General features: G+C 52.6%; 1 protein-coding gene and 1 non-coding gene across 3 annotated transcripts in view; one reads left to right on the top strand and one right to left on the bottom strand.

The window, feature by feature from the left end:
- The window catches only part of ATP7B (ATPase copper transporting beta), a 52366-nt gene that overhangs the window by 20057 nt on the left and 12676 nt on the right, over nt 1-19633 (top strand). For both annotated transcript variants that reach the window (XM_037057585.1, XM_037057586.1), the window contains 10 exons: nt 7265-7525; nt 9193-9356; nt 11650-11811; nt 13598-13674; nt 15152-15326; nt 16726-16959; nt 17618-17709; nt 18399-18526; nt 18630-18784; nt 18970-19104. In XM_037057585.1, the coding sequence (XP_036913480.1) occupies nt 7265-7525; nt 9193-9356; nt 11650-11811; nt 13598-13674; nt 15152-15326; nt 16726-16959; nt 17618-17709; nt 18399-18526; nt 18630-18784; nt 18970-19104 (1583 nt within the window). The remainder of the gene's footprint in view (nt 1-7264; nt 7526-9192; nt 9357-11649; nt 11812-13597; nt 13675-15151; nt 15327-16725; nt 16960-17617; nt 17710-18398; nt 18527-18629; nt 18785-18969; nt 19105-19633) is intronic.
- LOC118994893 (small nucleolar RNA SNORA29) lies at nt 1830-1957 on the bottom strand. Its single transcript, XR_005068157.1, has one exon. It is a non-coding gene; the product is annotated as a small nucleolar RNA SNORA29 (small nucleolar RNA).

The raw sequence follows: 19633 nt of genomic DNA, 5'->3' as shown, positions 1-19633 counted from the left end.
CCAAGGAGCCAGGGTGACGTAAATGTAGGGTAATGTGAAGCTTAATGTGAACCGGCCTGACCCACAACCAGATCGTCATCGACTTACCAGGATGGACTGTGCTCGTCCCCACGCAGAGCACTTCTCATCCCCTCCCGGTCTCTGTGTGCCGTTCCCCTCTCCCTCCTTAGAGAAGCCGCTGCCTCCTCTGAGAGGGGGAGACGGGCTTTGGGACTCGAGTCTCCCCTCCTCCCGGGAGATGGGCTCTGACACCCGAGCCCCCATCTTCCAGGTGGCCAGCACCTGCAAATGCAGCTTTCAGAGCTGCAGGCAGCCGGACTTCTTTTGGTTACAGCTTGAGTGAGGACTCAGTGGTGGGACAGTGCCTGGGCCACCTTACGGGGGGCCTGTGCATCACACTGCATGGGGGCTTTCCCGCAGAGGCCAGGGGAGTCAGCGGTGGGTGTCGAGCAGGGGAGCACAGCTCCGAGGGTGCTGCAGCGGACCCGTCGGGAGCAGTGTGGACGAGGCAGCGCGGCTGCATGCGGGGTGGGGTGAGGCACGCTATGTGGGGAGTGCAGAGCAAGGACGGATCTGGAGGACACTTGGGTCACAGCCACCAAGCTTGGGGTCAGATTAAGCATGGGGGTGTAGGCTAGGGAGGAGAGGGAGAGCCTGGGTGAGCCCCGGCTGAGGTAGATGCTGGAACGTGGCCGGGCTTACAAGTTCTGAGCTTTGGGGTGAGTGGGGCTGCAGTGCAGCTTTGAGTGGTGGGAGCCAACGGAGGTGACCGAAGACCCAGGAAGAGTGTGAAAAGGGAAGGGGCGGGGGAGGAACATGATGGCACTGTACGGGGAGGGCCACCTGTAGGAAGAAGATCTTGCAGACAAGTGGCCAAGAAGAGGGTCACTTGTCTGGAGATAAAGCCAGAGGGTCGGCGAGGCTAGGGGTTAGCTGGGAGGGGCTCAACACCTGCCTGTGGGGTGGTGAGGAGGTGCTGGCTTGCAGGGGCTGAGGCCCGGAGGGATGGAGGGGTGGACGAGAGGAAGGGGTGGCTGAGAGTGGCTGAAAATAAGGAAGGAGCATGGGACATTTTGTGAGGGACGGCAGGGCGGGTGGTAATGTTTTTACTGTTTTGATCCCAAGATACAGGCCCCGCGTGTCAGTGCAAATGCAGGCTGGACTAGGTCAGTGTCTCCAGCCTCTGGCTGGAGCTTCGAGCTGGAGGGGAGAGGCCGGCTTGGCACTGGGGAGAGCTGGTGGGCAGAGCCCGCGGGCCGCGGTCAGGGTGACTGCACCGCCCAATGTCCCACGTTGCTTTCCAAACACCAGGAGATGAAATGTTTCTCCTGGGGCAGTTTGCCTACTCCAGGCACTTTCCTGTCCCGTCCCCCCCCACCACATCCCCTTTTAAAGGGAGTGGGTAGGTCAGGTGGCCTTACACGGCTCTTCTTCGTCTTTGTGCCAGGTTTCCGGAGGGAGGTGTTTCTTCTTTCTTTCTGTTTTTTAAACAAAAATCAATGAGAAAAACAATGGGGCAGGAGATCTTGCACTCAAAGGAGAGTCATCATCTGCTGTATTTGCCTGAGGTTTGACACCTTTCAACAGTGGACTCAGGCTATTAGCAGTAAAAAGAAATTTGCATTGAACTACACAGTCCAGACTAATTAGATTTGATTAAACCTAAAAGAAAAAACTGATTTTTCTTGGCCAGAGTTATGAGAGTTAATGTTCATCCTAAGAGGTATTTAGGGTATCAGATTTACCAAATAAAAGTGTAGGACTCCTAGCTATCTTTGAATTTCATATAATAACAAATAATTTTTTTCTTTTTTCTTTTTAAATTTTCTTCCACTCTGTTCAGCCATTTCAAACGGGGAGGACAAGCCAACCCTCCTCAGATCATGGCTGCTTTAGTCTGTCCCTTAAGCATAGCCACGAAACCCATGCTGAGAAGATGTGGCAGTCAAACGGGAAATAATAACAAATAATTTTTTATGATAAGTATGTTCCAGATACTTATATTTAAAACACTGTTCATTGTTTATCAAAAATTCAACTTTAGCTGGACATTCTGTATTTTACCTGTCTGTCTTAGTTTCAGATAAACTGCAAGTGTGCTGGTGACTGCCCTTTATGGCCATTTAATGTTAAAAAGGCATCATTTGTATTCGATTGTTCCTTCTGGATTGAATAGGAAGTCCTGTGAGACAGTCTTCAAACCACGTGATTTGTTGTTTCTCCTTTGACGTAGCCCCCACTGCACGCGTAGGAATCTGGGAAGGAGATGCGAAAGGAAGTGAGGGGTCGGTACCAGTGGGACACAGGGTCGCCCAGCGGAGGGCTTTAACCCAGGGAACTGCCGTATTTTGCTGTGTATAATGCGCTCCCATATGTAATACGCACCCAAGTTTTTGGCCTAAACTTTCAGGGAAAAAATCTTCGTTTTAATTTTGTAACTCGGTTTTTTATTTGTATTATAGAACAAAACCGATGATCATATTCCAGGGTATTATTTTGCGTACAGATATTGTCATTGCCTTCTAGAGTTACACTTTAATGCATAAGCATTAAGAATTAAAAACACTTAGGTAGATACAGGATTAGTACTACCCACGTATAATGCACATCCTTACTTTTCCCTCAAAAATTTGGGCAAAAAAGTGTGCGTTGTACACAGCAAGATACGGTATTTACAGAGATTTGAAGAGCTGAAAACCAAACAATGGGAAGGAAACCCAACCCAAGAGATTAATAGGAGCAGAAGCCACCCCCCACCAGGGAGAGTCTGAGGAAGGGGCGTTCCAAGAGCCCAGGACAAAGTCTCCTGATGACAGCTGGTGACACTGCCACTACGAAGGGAAAGGCTGTGACCTGGGGGTGGAGTCCCAATGGCCAGATGGGTAACACTCATTTTTCCTGCCTTCTCTACTATCATTTCCCACCATTTTTAAAATGTTTTTACTTTTGTTGATTCCAGAGATAGGGGAAGGGAGGGAGAAAGAGAGGGAGAGCAACATCGATCGGTTGCCTCTTATACGTGCCCCAACTGGGGACTGAACTGACAACCCAGGCATGTGCCATGGCCAGGAATCGAACCCATGACCTCTGGGTTTGTGGATGATGCCCAACCCATTGAGTCACACTGGCCAGGGCTTTATTTCCCACTTTTTATCTCCTGCATGCCAAATTTAATCATAAACCAGTTGACCAGGGCGCCTGGCAAAAGTGGTTTGTGCAGACAGAACCCTTGGCGATGGAGCAGAGAGAGGGAAGGGAAGCGTCTGAGAGTGATAGGCAAGTACCAGACTTTGAATCTCAGTCAGCTCGTTTTGTTACCAGACCGAAGGGGTCTGTTTGCCCGTGCACACCAGAGCCCAATAAGACGTGAGCAGGAGTTCGCAGCCAAGAAAGTAAGGATGTATTAAGGAGATGGCGCCCTGCCCAGAGTCACAGGTAGCTCATGCTTGAAGACCTGGCTCTCTGATGGCTTCCAGGGGATGGATCGTATGGAGAAAAATTGTCAATCATGATGACAAAGGAAGCCAGGGTTGTCTCTGCTGATTGCTGGGTGCTAGGGTCGAGTAGTTAGTTGATCATTACACTTGGTCTTGACATCAGCCGTGGAGGTGATCTGTCCAACTTCGCGAGGATTCATTCTGCGGATTCTTCTGCTTTCCTGGGTTGGAAGCTGAAACACAACTGAGGCCACCATTCTGTCTTTCATTGGACTGGAAACTGTCTCTATAGTCAGTAGAGCAGGACCTGTCCTAAGACGCCAATGGGCAGACCGGAACCTTATCGTCACCAAGGCTCAGTGATTAAGCAAGGGAGAGGGAGGTGGGTGAGTCAGGGTGTTAGGTGAGGACAATTCCAGTCAAAGGGAAAAAAATCAAAATAAGAGGCCAGATGAAAGAAAAGAAGGTTTCTGCATGGTTACAGTTTGACAGCTAAAAATACAGTTAGCCCCCGGTTTCTGTGTAGAAAGCAGCCCTGCACCTGTTCACTGATTTTCATGGGAACCATTTTTTTTGAATGAACGACTAAGTGGATGGACAGGTGGATGGATGTATTACTGAGGTGCGAGGAAAAGCCATCTGTCCTGTGTCACGCGGTGCTCTCACTGCTCTACATGTGTGATGCCACCCTCGGCACTGCACATGTGAGGGTCTTCCCGGCCCAGCTCAGTGCTGGCTGCCAGGACGTGTTCAGAGGCAGCCCAACACCTCCCATCTGTGTTCTCATGGGGGTCTCAGGTCGCAGAGATGAGTAGCGGGTACTGTAGGTAAAGTGCTCTCGCGGTTTGGGAGGAAACCCAGCGTCCGATTGTGGGGCTCCCACAGACTTGCTGGTGGAGGTGGTGTGTGAGCATGGCCTGGCTGGGGTCTCAGAATGTCTGCAGTTTCATCGAGCACTATGGGCAGAGGGGACACAGCACAGGCCCACGGGCAGGCGTGCTGCGGGTGTGGCCGGAGAACAGTCAGGCATGGACGGTGCTTGGGTAGAAGTGGCGGGAGATAAGGTGCCACCGTCCGCTGTCTCCAGGGTCCCAGAAGAGGCTCTGCTTCCTGATTTTCAGCCTTGCAGTGTGTTCCCCGCCCGGCCTACAGCATTCACAGAGACATATGGTTCTGCTGATGCTCCAAAACCCCCCCATCTGGTCTGGTAACGTCTCACCTTGCGGTGGCCGCAAGCTCCCTCTCTCCCTTTCTGACCCTTTCGGATTCCTCAGATCAGGCATGTCCTCACCCAGGGGTCTTACTCGCTGCCCCCCCTGTCTGGAGCTCTCCTTTCCCAAAGTCCACGTGGTTTGCTTCAGCTCACAGCACCTATAATTTATATGTAGAAATATGTAGGTTTGTAGCATACGTGGCTTTGTGATCTCTTTTTCTCTGCAATTTATCATAATCATCCTTTTAAATTCCGTTCTTATGTCCACAGCACCACACGTTCTGTGGCCAAATAGCACTCACACGTGGAGGTGCCCTCACTTAGCTCCCTCTAACCCTGCTCCCATCCACTTTGTGTGCTGGTGATTGTAAATGATACTGACGGGCATCGCTGAGGCAAAATCTTCGTGCAGGTACTTCATTATTAAATACCTGAAAGTGTAAACGATGGGTCACAGGATATAAACGTTACTTAATTCCGCCACAAATATTTATTTTGCTTCTACTAAGTACCAGGTAGTTAGGGGCATTGTTTTTGATAAGACATGTTGCCAAGGAGACTTCCAGAAAGCCTAATCCATTTACATTGCCCACCATAATGTTAGCACAGATTAATAAAGGTCCCAGTAGCATAAGCTTGTTTGGGTCTTTGTTAATGTATTTTAACTTCCTTTCACAATCTTCCAAAGCCCAAGACTTAGTTGAGTCCTACCTTAATGTTGGAGAATAGCGGTTTGTAAATTACAGGTTTGTAAAGGTATCAGATTCTCTAATTAGCACCAATATTATTGGAGTTGTTGACCATACTATTCGGGTAGAAAGGCAGGTGAATCCAGGAAACAGGTGATGGACTGGGAAAATGGTGGGGGCGGGGGGGTGGACAGATGCGGGAGGGGGGATGGGTACGGGCGGTGGCGTGTTAAGAGGTGGCCATTAGAACAGATTTTGTGAGTTTGAGATTCCAGGCGTGGAGTCATTCTGAACAATGATAAAGTCCAGAAGGGTGACCCGTGTCCATGGGTGAGGTGCCGGTCTCTGTATCCACACGGTCAAGACCCTGGAAGGCCAGACTGGGGGGTCTTCCACAAACGGGCTGGAAGTATCGATCAGCTGGACTCTTAAAGTGAGCAGAAGTAGCTTTAGCGCATTTCAGAAAATGAGCAAAACACCCTGAGATGTGAGAGTTCTTCGGAAGGGAGACTTGAACATCGCAGTCTGTTGTCAATATAGGTTAATTGCGACTTGTATCTGCTGCTGCGGGTTTGCCAGTGGCGTTTCATCATTAAAGGGCGTGATCGTCTTTTCTACATCCTCTTATAGGTATTTTGTGTCGCCAAAATACTGTGACCTCCTGGAGTGCTGTAAACATTCTGTATCTTCATCTGTTTGGGAAAACTACTTACGCCCTGTACACATAGGGGAAAGGCAGAATAGAGGCCCCCAAACGCCTGCACCCCCATCCTCGGACTCAGTGGGGGGAGGATGCTCCTCTCTGTGTGTGCAGCCCGATCAGTAGGGTACCCAGTGGGAAGGGACTGCCCATGCCTGCCACCTCACACGCAGGAGTTCATTCGAAGTGGATCATAGGCCTGAATGGGGAAGTTTATTAAAATGACAAAGCCTTTAGCTCTGGCCGGGTGCTCAGCTGGTTGGAGCATCATCTCATACACCAAAAAGTTGTGCGTTCAATTCCCGGTCAGGGCACGTGCCTGGGTTGTGTGTGTGATCCCCGGTCAGGGCGCATACGGGAGGCAACCAATCAATATTTCTCTCTCTTTCCCCCTCCTTTTCTAAGATCGGTAAACGTATCCTTAGTTGAGGATTAAAAAATAATCATTAAAAATAATAAAGCTTTGAGAAGAAAACATCATGAATATTTTCACAGTGTTGGTATAGACAGATATATTGAAATAGCACAATGTGCTGACCACGGATGTTGTTTAGGTGATTGCCGAGTTGGGCTTCGTTAAATTAATGACTTCTTTCATCAAAAGAGACTTCGTTAGGTGAGAGTGAGAACCCAACCGCAGACCGGGAGCAGGTAATGTGCCGTTCACTCCACTGACAGAGGAGTCAAGTCCAGAATGTGTACAAGACTTCCGCAAAAAATGAGAAAAAGACACGCAACTCAGTAAAGTTGTTTGGGGACATTCTGGTTGTCATGGGGAGAGAGCGAACCTCTGCTGACTAGAAGGTGACTGCGGTTAAAGGGACAGATTCTGGAGCTAGACAGACCGGGCTCAAAGCTAGCTTCACTGCTTATGACCTGAGGAGTTTGGGTGAAATTATTTAAAATGGGGATGATCGCAGTTTTTACCACATAGCCACTTTAGGACTCAAGGAAGTCACGCTTGTGCTTTGCAGAGTGGCAGGTGAGTTCTCAGTGTTATCCTCATGTAATTAGAGCATTCATCTGGCCAGAACTGGCTGCGCTTGAAGTGTCCGCACATGCCACGTGTCTGTGAGCATACGTCTCTGTCGCTGGTGGTGGGGAGAGAGAGACAGGGATTGGAAACGCCTTCAGCCGCGTACTGTCGGGCTTGCACCTCCTGCGGTGAAGAAACCCCCGACTGTCTGTTGTTCTGCTCTGAACGGTTTCTGACCCTCTATTCCAGGCGTCTGCTCCGGCAGCCACGTTGGAGAGCTCAGGGTGGCAGACACCCCAGCGCAGACTGCGGCTGGCACGCCCGTGTCCGAGCAGGAGGTCGCTCTCCACGCCGGGATGGCCCCCACAGCGCACAGCCCTGGCCTCTCGGGGGAGTCCCCCCCACAAGCCTCTGCCTCGGTGGCTCCACAGAAATGCTTCTTACAGATCACGGGCATGACCTGTGCGTCCTGCGTGTCCACCATAGAGAGGAACCTGCAGAAGGAACCTGGTGAGAGGCCCGCACCGCGTTCCCCGGGGGGTGCGGCACTGCGCGCTGTCCCTTCCTGTCTCCACGGACTGCGTTTATCAGGGGCCCCCGGGGCCCGGCAGCACACGCCTCACGTCACAGGATCACTGTTGGTCTGATGTCCAGGGCCATTGGCATCTGTTCTTTGAGGGGTGTGTAGTTTGCCTGAGATAAAATGTGTCTCCCAGCGAGCGAGCCGCGGGAAAGCCAGGGTAGAGCTCACAGCATGTCCCGTGGGGAGGCAGTCTCCCTGGTTAGTGTCTGTACCTCCTCGTAGTGTCTGTATCTTTCTCCCCCGACCCTGTCGGCCTCTCACTATCAAGTGCACGAATAGCCTGCGTTTTGTGAAGTTCCGGTTTCTTCTTGTCTCTGTCAACTGCAGGGTGCGTGGAATTGGCAAAGCCTTGTGTTTCAAACCGCATTTTCAATATTCTCTTAAACCTGACAGGGCCACAAAAATCCTGTCTTGATGTTTTGTTCAGAAAATATTCTAACCATGCCCCTCGTCTGCCACCAGAGTTAGAGAACTTTTTTCTCACTCCAGTGAGTGGGATGACACTTTTTCCAGCCTCTCTTCTGCTTCCTGGAGCTTCAGGATGGTCATGCTCACGTAGAGGTGTCCCGGGACTCCCCTTCGTCACCCACGGAGTGGCCGCCCGGGAAATCGACCAACCAGTCTCCCAGTGCCCGTGCTCTGTCCCTGACTTGAAGCCTTCGTTTTCATCTCGTATGGCATTTTCCCAAAGCACATCATTGCTTTCATCCATTTGAATGAACTGTGCCCACCGCCCCCCGTCCCCCGCCCACAACCTAACAAAATGGTGTTGGCCAGATCGTCAGTGGCATTTCTTTTTTACTTCTGAAAGTGATCAAAGATGGAAAACAGGACAGAAAAACATGCTGAAAGTTATTTTTCTTTATCTGAAAGCGACTAAAGAAAAAGTATTGTACAGGGTCCGGCACAGATAATGACCCTTTTTGGTTACGAACTCTTTTATTACAAAATCATAAGCATGCAATTCTGTAACATAACAATATCACACTCAAGCACACCACATGGCATTTTAGGGGACATGTTCAAATTAAACCTATAAATCCTTACACACATATTACCCTACCGACCACACTCAAGCAGGCGTTAACTTCTGCTGGGCCCTGTGTATCTGTTACATAGTAGTGGTTGCTGGCTGCAGACTGGGTCCCTTGCTTTGAGGCCCATGCTCCCACCCGTGTCTTCTAGAGTCTGACCCAAAGCGGGTCCCCGGGCCAGCAGTGCCTGGGAGCTGGGCTGACCAGCAGAACCTCAGGCACCGCCCCAGACCCCTGGACCAGTCTGCTGTTCAGTAAGGTCCTCAGGGGGTTCGTGTGCCCACTAAAGCATGAGATGCGTTGTTCTAGAACAGTGGTTTACACACTTGGCTGTACATTAGACTCACCTGCAGAGCTTCAGAGAGAGACACCTGGTACTCACTGGACCTTCTGACTCGGGTCTGGGTCAGGGGCTAGCGCCTCAAGCCACCCTCATATGTAGCCAAGTTTGAGAGCCACTGTTTGGAAGACCTGTGGGGCACATGTGGGGTTGTTGCTGGGTTATGTTGACCACCTGGGGACCTTACGAGAGGGCCACAGCTGTAGCTTGGTGGTTTCAGGTATTCTCTCCGTGCTGGTTGCCTTGATGGCTGGAAAGGCAGAGGTCAAATACAACCCAGAGGTCATCCAGCCACTGGAGATAGCTGGGCTCATTGAGGACTTGGGCTTCGAAGCGGCCGTGCTGGAGGATTACAGAGGCTCCGACGGCGACGTTGAGCTCCTCGTGAGTGTGCCGATGGCCTGGGGCTGTGGCCAGGGCCGGTGGGGTGGGGGGCGGGCAGGGGCCAGGGGCTGGGTTGGGGCTGTGCCCTGTCAGCGGCCCTGCTCTGTCTGTCCTTCAAGCTGTCACTTTTGGGTGTTCTTGTTGGTGGTGAAGCCCACAAGGGCTGGTTCGTTTTGCAAAGGAATGTCCATTATGTCAGAGGATCACAGGGGTGGACCCCACTGGGCACGTTCAGGTTCAAGGAGGCGGAGATGGCAGGAGCATGGGAGGAAGATGAGCCTCGTTGAAGTGGTGACTGTCCTGAGTTGGCGGTTCGAGGGAGTGGGGTATGAACACACCCTACAAAGTCTTTGTGGAGGGAAGCTGAAATGTCCATAGTGTCTCAGGGTGGGGGGGGGGGGAGGTGGTGAGTCAATACGTTGGCCAGCACAGATGGAGAGGGCTTGTACAGAGGCAGGGGATGTCTGGAAGGTGACAGGATTGCCTCGCGGTCTGCGGTGAGCACCAAGGGTAGTCGCTGCTCCCAGTGTGGGCAGGGTGGCCTGTCTGTCCCTTGTCACCAGCTGCATGTGAATGAATCGCTGAAAACGGACAGCAGGCATGTCCAGTATTTAGAATATGCTATGTTTACAAGCACTTACGTACACAAAGCTCGTTTTGTGTAAATGCAGCAGATGTAGGAGAAACACACAGAAGTCAGAGGAATGTTGTTTTACTTAGGTGAAGGGTCTTTTACTTCCTTTCTGTGTCTAGTCCCTGCCACCGCGCTCAGTCCACTGAGCCGCACCAGCCAGGGCTGTGTTCTCTTTTTTAATTAAGCAGTATCAATAAGTTGCAGTATCAATGAGTTGTATTATCATGTTTTCAGACACTTAATGTCTGCATTTAACTGTATTCTGGGGAGCATTGACTGTGGACACTTGGAAGAGTGGGTTGTCTGGTTTGCCGCCCCATTTTACAGGGATGGAATGTCCCACTCCTGTTTCTTGAGTAGGGACACACAGCATGGTGTGACAGAGTGGCACAGGTCCCACTGGGCTTGACATCGGGCTCCCATGCTGCAGGGACACGCCCTCCCCTGCTCTGTGACGGTCCCCTCAGGATGCTCTCTGCAGCAGTTTGGGAGAGCAGACCCAGAGCCCAGCTCTGCCGCTCCCTGGCGTGTGCCCGTGGACAAGTTCCCAAACCTCTCAGGGCTGGGGGTACCGAGGCCTGCTTTGCAGGGTTGGTGTGAGCAGGATGGTGCCCGGCATGTTGCAAGTGTGTAAAGAGTGGTACCTGTCATCACCGTAGAAGTAAAAGGAGAGCTTACAGGCACCGTTGAAATAGTTGGAGGAGACCTTGTAAAGTTCTGCCGCGTGCCCCTGCCCAGCCTGTTCTTGGGCCCCCTGCCAGGGCGCATGCACTCCGATCGCAGGTGAGCTCGCCTCTCCTTTCCCCTAGTTCCACACTGGACTCTCTCCTCTCTTCTAGTACTTGATGCTGGGGTCACTGGTGCAGACTTCCAAGGGCAGCTCTAGTCTTGTTCTGGTGCTCATGACCCTCCTGACTGCCCATCAGGTGCTGGCTTAGCCACCCTCTCCATTCGGGTGCCCAGGGACCTTCGTGGGCACCCAGCCAGTGGGACGCACTTCCTGTGCCCTGCCACGGTTGGCTGTTGCTGGTTGCCTGGACACGCCCTGCCCCTTGTCTTTTCCTGTTTTTCTCCTTACTTTCACCTGGAAGTACCCTGTCCACGCTTTGAGACTGCCTCAAATCCCATCAGCTCGATCACTCAATTCCTAAATTCTTCCCTCCGGTCCATAAGGAGCTGTTGACACTCTTGCCCTTGGAGTATGCAGAGCCCTGTAGTGGTGGGGCCTGGGCAGCAGCCGCAGAGAGGAGGCCAGCAGCCCTGGGGACCACAGAGAGTGTTTCGAGACCCTAGGGGGGCTGGAGAGCTGTGCATCCTGACCCTTTTGAGGCAGGAAAGGTGCATGCATTGTTAATTTTGGAGCTACTGGTGAGGCGACTGAGATGGAGTGTGGGTGGCTGTGAGAACTCATCACTATGAGAGCTGAAGTCAGGCCTCTGTCCCTGCCGTCTGCTTAGTCGAGTGGCTGTGTCTTGTGTACCAGAGTTGGCAGGGACTCATTGCTTATCTGCTTGAAGCCCCTGGGGGAAGGTTCAGGGTTTGGAGGTGGAATGAGGGGTCTCAGGGGGTGCTGTGGAAGGCGGGCAGGGTCAGAGGCTATGGCAGCCTATGTGCTCCTGGGTCCCGGGCCAGTGGAGTTTCTCTCCTCTTGTGCTGCAGGTCACCGGCATGACCTGTGCTTCCTGCGTTCACAACATAGAGTCCAAACTCACCAGGACCAACGGCATCACCCACGCCTCCGTGGCCCTCGCCACCAGCAAGGCCCAAGTGAAGTTCAATCCTGAAATTATTGGTCCGCGGGATATCGTCAGAATTATTGAGGTCAGTCAGTCATTTGACAAATTGTACCCACCTTTAAAACAAAGTCACCTAAAATCCTTTGACTTTTCCAGTGGAAGGAAGGGGAGTCGTTTTAAAATAACCTAAAGTTAAGCGAATAACAGATATTCCAAGGGGCAAATTCAGTGGATGGGTGAGAAAACGTTAGGGAAAAGAGACGTTATTGTCTTAGCTTCAGGTATTCCTGGGAGACATAAGTATCACCCAAACTCCTGGTGCAGTACAGGGGTCAAATTGCCTGACTATACTTTTTAGGTATGATTCGTGTCTGTACCAGGTGTCTACAGAGCAAAGAAATGTTGTTGAATTATACTGCATGTTGCTGCTTTGCTAGGTCTGCTTTATAACGGGACAGTTGGGTCATTTCTTCCTTGGAGAATCAGTTGGAGAAGCTTGCACATGCTCCTTCCACTCTGTTCCCCCTTGGCTTGCCCACAGACGTGCTGTTTCCTTGTTAAGGTCTGTGTGATACCACATCTTGAGTGGGAGAGCATGAGTGGGTGTTCTGGATGGGCTAGGACAGTCAAAACCAAAAAAGATTAACTCGCCTTGACTAACAGTAAGAGTAAGTGAAGCTGAGTGGACTTATGAAGTGGAGCATCTTGTAGCAGGTTTAATCTTCAGTGTTCTCTTCATGGTGTGTGGGTGCAAGCGCACACTGCATGTGTGACAGAGACATCTGTTGCATGGCCTAGCAGAGCTTTTTGGCGTGCAAATAACACCACCACTGTGCACTGCTAGCCAGTGCCTCACACTCAGAGGCAGATAGCCAGCTTCTTTATCAGGCGAGGAGAGATCCCAAGTGGGGTTGAGTATTTTGCTCACTGATGCCCAGCTAAATGCTGCCGGGTTGGCTTTCAAACCCAGCTCTTCCCTTGCCACACTCGATGGCCTTTCTGCCCCACCCCGAAGGTCTGTGCTGTGGCTTTGGTGGGGTTCAGCCGCCAGACCACTGCTCAGAGTAGTGGGCGGAGTCAGGGGTGCTCTGCGTGTGGCCCGGTGCCCTTCCCATGCCCAATGTCCGTGCTGGCCCCCGCCGAGTGACTGTAATTTTTGCATAAAATCCCAACACCAGAGTTCTGAGGCCCCTCTTCATATTGTGCTTGCTGACAGGACATTTGCTGGCAGCTTTTTCTGTGTATACTGGTAAAGGAGGTGAATATGCACAGGGATCAGATCAAGTAAGGCAGAGAGGGCGACGGAGAGAGGCAGTGAAGGAAAAGCTTGAGTGAGTCCCTGAAAACAGCACCACCTCCAGACCAACTAGAGGCGAGGTCTCTGTCTGGTCCCAGTGGAAGCCGGGGCGGGCTGGAGGGGGGCCCACTGGTTCTAGGTCTCCTGATAAGGCTGTGCCTCGGGGCAGGGTGCTCAGCCTCTCTGATGAGGCTGTGCCTCTGCATGCCCAGTGAAAGCAGCGGACCATGCTATTTCTGGGAGTCCTTGACTCTAATGTTCTGAGCTTGCAACTTAGCCCTGATCAGCTTTGGGGCACACTGCCGCTGCTTCCCGGAACGGCCACCTGTGTTGACGGGAGGAGCAGGAATTGCGGTTGGAAGCCACCTCCTCGCAGACTGTGCAGCCTCTCGGCGTAGACGGTGCTGAGCCTCCTCGAGGGGTTTGAATGGAGTTGTGGGGGAAACCAGTGCACTCCTCCGAGGCAGTTTTAGGTCAACGTTCTAATTTCAAAGGAGGTACCACCCTTTCTACCAATGCACACTTTAACCGAGCCCCTCCCCCTTGTTTCCCACCCTCTCTCTTCCACAACCAGGGACTCGGCTACGGTGCTTCGCTGGCCCAGAGGAGCCCCAGCGCCCATCACCTGGACCACAAGGTGGAAATAAAGCAGTAGGTAGAACAGAAGAGGTCCGCTGACGCTCCTGTCTCCCTCTCCCTGGGTCTGACTCTGCCTCATTCCGTGCTTTTGGGGCCCCTGCTGCCCTGGCTCCCCACGGTGCCATCCACTCAGATTGGCTGCCTTTACCCTTGTGACGTTAATCCTCCAGTGCCGCCCGCAAGGGCTGCTGTGAGGGAAATGCTCTGTGTCCACGCCACCCAGTGGGGTGGCCACTAGCTGATTGATGAGTGCTTGAAATGCAGCCCGTGTGACTGAGGAACTCAGTTTTTAATTGCATTTCATTTTATTTGATTTTAATTTAAACAGCCACCTATGGCTGGTGGCTACCAGATGGGGCAGCCCTTAAGCTGGAAGGAAGGAGTGTGGATTTTTTTTCTTGTACAGTATTTTACGAATCTAATTGACTGGGCTCTCGAACTAGGACCCAAGGGCAAGAATCATGGCCAAGTGGAAGGAAAATGGCCTGGGAAGTAGGAGGCCCGAGTGCATTTGTTATTTCAGATGTTCACATGGTTGTTCAGTAAATGTGCGGGCACCGCGCCAGGGGTAGGGGACGGAGAGAGAGGGTCCCTGTTTCTGCAGTGCCCCTGCCCCTGCCGGACAGAAGGGGGGGCACTGGCTCAGGTGAGGGCTGGGGGGCCAGTCCGGGAGGCCAACCTGCAGAGGACACTTGATCTGGTCCTCAGAGAATGAGTGGAAGTGTGTCCCGGGCTGAGGGAGTGGGGGCGTGGGGAGGAAGCAAGGGTCTTCCAGGGGCACAGGGGCAGGACAGCTCTGGGGACTCCTCGGTGGTGTGCTGTGGTCGGTGTGCCGGCCGCGTAGGAGGGACAGGCAGGGGAAGCAGATGAAAACTAGTGAGGGGCTCGTTCTTCGGACCTGGGTGGGAGGGCGTCGGACCCTAATCCCACAGGCAGTGGTTTTCAGACCACGGCCAGGGTGTGTGTCTTTCCTCAGCTACTTGGTTGGCGTTTCATGGCTGCTGAAGCCAGTGTGGGGCCACAGCTGTCACCTGATGGCCACCCCCTGCCCCCTCCTGTCCACCTCTGGTATTCAACGAGACAGCTTCCCTATTCTTTCTGACTCCATTAGAAGTGCAGTCTAAAGAGCAAGCACACAACTAAGTTAATACTAACAAAAGGTTGTTTTTATCTCTTTTTTGGGGGGAGCTTGTATAAGATTGAGTCTTGAAAACAGATCACCACACCTGTAGGTTGAAGGTAACACATGAGCCGTAGGCAGGCATGGGCTGGTTCTGGACATCTCAGGAATGTCCTTGCCGAGAAGTGTAGACCTTTAGAGGCTCCCGCAGGTGGCCCGTGTCAGGGAGAGAGCCTGCCTTGCGTTATGGCCCTCGGCGGTCTGTCCCACCCTCGTGACAAAGGCAAGTCTTAGGCCAAGTCCTCAGGAGGGGCCCGACCGTAACCCCAGCAGTGGGCGGCACGTAACCATGTTGCCCGTGGCTTCCAGGTGGAGGAATTCTTTCCTGTGCAGCCTGCTGTTTGGCGTCCCCGTGATGGGCTTGATGGTCTACATGATGGTGACCAGCAGGGAGCCCCACCCGTCGACAGCCCTGCACCACAACATTGTTCCGGGACTGTCCGTCCTCAATCTCGTCTTCTTTATCCTGTGCACCTTTGTCCAGGTGCGTATCGGGCTAGGAAAGGGGTCCCGCCTCCACCCCACGTGCCCGAGTGTGGCCAGCGCTTTGTTGCCTCTTTCCTCACCCACCCCGGCCAGCTGCGGCCTTTTTCCATCCTGTGACCTGCAGCCGGTGACCTCCAACTCAGAGGATGTGAAAGACCTGTTGGTCACAGGTGGCTGACGTCTGCCTGGCACAGCAGCCACCGTGCTGTAGGGGCTGCTGCCCGGTCCCTCCGGCCTGCTTGTTGTCTACCCGAACTTGCCTTTGTTGTTAGCAGTGGCCGTTGTAGCCCGTGGAGCCCATGCTTCTCTTTAACTTCTGCAGTGGCCAAGGTGTGGCCCTGAGGAAATCATAATGTAAGAGAGACAGGCCTCGTGGGACTTCTGGTCCGGGGGCAGCATTAAGGAAGTAGCATTAAGGAACTAGCTGTTGGGAAGTGTGGCCTCCGTATATTTTGGAATATAAAACAAAACTCCTGATTTAATAATGAAAAGTTTAAGCTATCTAGAGGCAAGTCTTTGTAGGCCAGATTTGTGTTTTGTTCTCTATTTTCTTTTTTTTTTTTTAAAGATCTTATTTACTTATTTTTAGAGAGGGGAAGGAGATAGAGAGGGAGAGAAACATCAGTGTGTAGTTGCCTCTCGTGCACCCCGAGCTCTCTGTGCCCCTGGCACGTGCCCTGACTGGGAATCGAACCAGCAACCCTGCGGTTCACAGGCCGGCACTCAATCCACTGAGCCACACCAACCAGGGCTGTATTTTCTCTTTACTTTGAAATGTAATGTACATTGATTGTAAACAATCTGAGCCTTGCTGAAGTGGAAATAGAAAAGAGGGAAGTACTCTTTGACTGCTCGCACCCCGCCTCCAGCCCGATGCCATTCCCCAGGGTCACCTTGTCATCACTCGTTGGGTGTGTGCCTTTCGTCTGCATCGGTGGTGCTTACATGGGAATGTACGTGTGTCTACAGGTTCACATAAAGCGGCCACGGCGCCTTAGATGCACTGATTTGTAACTGGCTTTCCCACTTAGTCGAGTGACACAGGCGTCTCTCACTCCAGGGCTTTGTAGATCCCGCACATTCTCGTTAGGGCCACCGTATGAATGAGGTGTGATGTGGGTCACCGTTGTCACCATCCTCCTATTGAGGGATGTGTAGCTGGTGTACTCAGAGTTTTCAAGGTCTCTCGTGCCCTCGATTATCTGTTCCTGTGGCCACCAGTAGCCTGAGTCAGGAAATACAGCTCAAAAACGTTGATCACAGAGGAAAAAAATAACGTCAAAAGTGGGGGTGAGCCCGGGGTATTCGCCAGCTCCCGGGGTATTCGCCAGCTCCGTTTGCTCCCTGGACAGCAGGCCCTGCTTGTCCCTGCTCACTGCCCGCCCTCTGCCTTTCAGTGCCTCGGCGGGTGGTACTTCTACGTTCAGGCCTACAAGTCCCTGAGACACAGGACAGCCAACATGGACGTGCTCGTCGTGCTGGGCACCAGCGTCGCCTATGTCTACTCGCTGGTCATCCTGGTGGTGGCCCTGGCCGAGGAGGCCGAGCAGAGCCCCGTGACGTTCTTTGACACGCCGCCCATGCTCTTCGTGTTCATTGCCCTGGGGCGGTGGCTAGAACACTTGGCCAAGGTAACTGCAGCCTCGGGCGGAAAGCGCCGCTGGGGCAGCACCGCAGATCTTAGTTCATCCGAACACCGTTTAGATTTACTAATTACACACAATCTGGAGAGAGACTTAAGGAAATGTGAGACCTGCCTGTAATTAGGTGCCTCGATCTCTAAGCTGCAAGTCGGTCGCTACTTCTGAAATCCCAGCTAATCTGGTAAATTATTCAACTTTTGTTCAAGTGCATTGGTCTTGGCAAGCGCCCTGGATTTCGGGTCAGAGGTCACGCCGTCTCTTAGTACCTACGTCGTGTATGGCCTCTCTGCCCAGACATGCACACTGCCACTGTCGGGCCATGCCACTTGGAGCAGCCCGCACGGCACTCAGCTCTTTACCTTGTCTGTGAACGGGGGGGCTCTGGCCTGGAAGAAATGGGATTGGACCTGAAATAATCTCTCGGTGGGTAGATTGGTATTGTTTTTTTCTCCTTTCGGTCTGAAGTGTAGTTCACTGAACCACGTGGCATTGGCGCACGCAGCGTGGCGAGAACCTGACTGCGTGCAGACACGGGCAGAGTGGCACAGCTTAGGGACGTGCCCTGCGGTGTGCTATGTTGGGGGCGGCGTTTCCTGCAGGCGTCAATTTACAGTAGCTCTTATTTTATGTTCTGGTTGTTTCTTAGAGCAAAACCTCAGAAGCCCTGGCCAAACTCATGTCTCTCCAAGCCACAGAAGCCACCGTGGTGACCCTCGGTGAGGACAACCTAATCCTCAGGTGGGTTGCCTTCGCCCGGAGTCCTCGGTCAGTGTCTGTTGATCTGGGTGACACGCATCGAACACCCGGCATATACGTGACACTGCACGAGGCCTTGTGAAGGCAGGTGAAGGCACACATGGCGAGGTCCCTCCTTCAGTCCAGTGATGCGCACCAGGCATTTAAGTACCAAGAGACAAGGCCAAGTTCACAGTGGTGTGTGTGTGCCGGGTGTGGGTGAGGGGCACTGGGCTTCAGGAGAGGAGGCCTGTGCTGGCAGGGACAGTTTCGCAGGGGGCGCGGGGTGAGAGCCCAGCGGGATGGAGGGCGCAGACAGGCTGAGAGAGACAGGTTTCAACTCTCCCAAAAAAGGGCGAAAAAGGAAGTGCCAGTATTCTTCTTCGTCACAAAGTTGGCCGATATTAAAAATAATGGTTATTTTTATTATTGCTGGGACTTATTTACTGTTTGCCATCTCTTTGTACTTGATCCCCTCCCCCCCCCCCCCCAATAACTTGTGAGGAAGGGACTACTGTTAGTGCCCTTATTTTAAAGGTGAGGAAAACGAAGTTTCCGTGCTGCCGCTCCTGGACGAGGGGTGTGAGGTCAGGGCCACATCTGCCTTGCTCACGCTGCATCCCACACCTGGTGGTCGCCAGGTCGAGCCCCGGTGAGCGGCTGTGCGTGTGACTGGGGGCCGTTTGTTGCAGAGAGGAGCAGGTGCCCGTGGAGCTGGTGCAGCGGGGCGATGTCGTCAAGGTCGTCCCTGGGGGGAAGTTCCCAGTGGACGGGAAGGTCCTGGAAGGCAGCACCATGGCTGACGAGTCCCTCATCACAGGTCAGCAGCCTGTTTTGCGCTCCCTTCGGTCCGGTGCTGGTGCTGTTGCTGGGTCTCCCGAACGGGGCTCAGTGCCGACAGCGGCCTCGCTCTCCTCCTGCAGGCGAGGCTATGCCTGTCACGAAGAAGCCGGGGAGCACGGTGATCGCGGGGTCCATAAATGCGCACGGCTCTGTGCTCGTCAGCGCCACGCACGTGGGCAGCAACACCACCTTGGCTCAGATTGTGAAGCTGGTGGAAGAGGCTCAGATGTCGAAGGTACAGGAAAAATATAAGAAATAGAACCACTTCTGCTTCCTCACTGTGGAAACCACCCCAGGAGCTCCGCCGAAGCAGGCAGACACCGGGCGGAGAGTTGATGAGGGAGCGGAGGGCCCCAGGCCTGGTCCGTTCCCTCGGTGCAGGCTGTCCTTGACCGTGGTCTCGGTGTTTTATGTTCACAGGCGCCCATTCAGCAGCTGGCTGACCGGTTCAGTGGCTATTTTGTCCCATTCATCATCATCATTTCAACATTGACGTTGGTGGTATGGATTATAATCGGTTTTGTCGATTTTGGTGTCATTCAGAAATACTTTCCCGTAAGTGGAGCGCTGTGGGCTGTGTGGTTATTGGGTGTCAGATGGTCTATTGCCATTAACTCTGTCCTTTCATGCCTTCGACTCATTGGGCTTTAATTACACATTACGTTTCCTGAGCTTGCTTGACGTACTGGCGGCAAATTCCTTAGCCGGGGCAGGACTGTCATTTCACTTCTGGAGGCTTTCGTTGAAGATGGCCTCTGTGTCCTTGTTAGATAATTTCACAGACTTGGCTCTCAGTTGCAATGATTAAAGTGTCTGCCTCGGGCAGTACCGTCCGTTGGGGACTTCCGAAGCACACACCCAATGTGACTTGCCATCACATTGGGTTTTGATGGCATGATAGTATCGTTTAACCCGTTTTAGGACAACTATTATATCTTTGCTGCCTATGTTTATAAGTATCATTTTTAACCTTGCAGCTTCCCAAGCAAATGCTGATAGCTTTTTAGTGAATATTTATTTATTACACATTATACATGAGGCCAATGGAAGATGCATTGTTGAGTTTCAAAAGTGGATGAAGACT

This window comes from Sturnira hondurensis, unplaced genomic scaffold (genome assembly GCF_014824575.4).
Source record: "Sturnira hondurensis isolate 20B ecotype Veracruz unplaced genomic scaffold, ASM1482457v3 Scaffold0009719, whole genome shotgun sequence".
Classification (NCBI taxonomy): domain Eukaryota; kingdom Metazoa; phylum Chordata; class Mammalia; order Chiroptera; family Phyllostomidae; genus Sturnira; species Sturnira hondurensis.
Note: the sequence above shows the minus strand (reverse complement) of the source record. Positions and strands in the feature narration are given on the sequence as shown.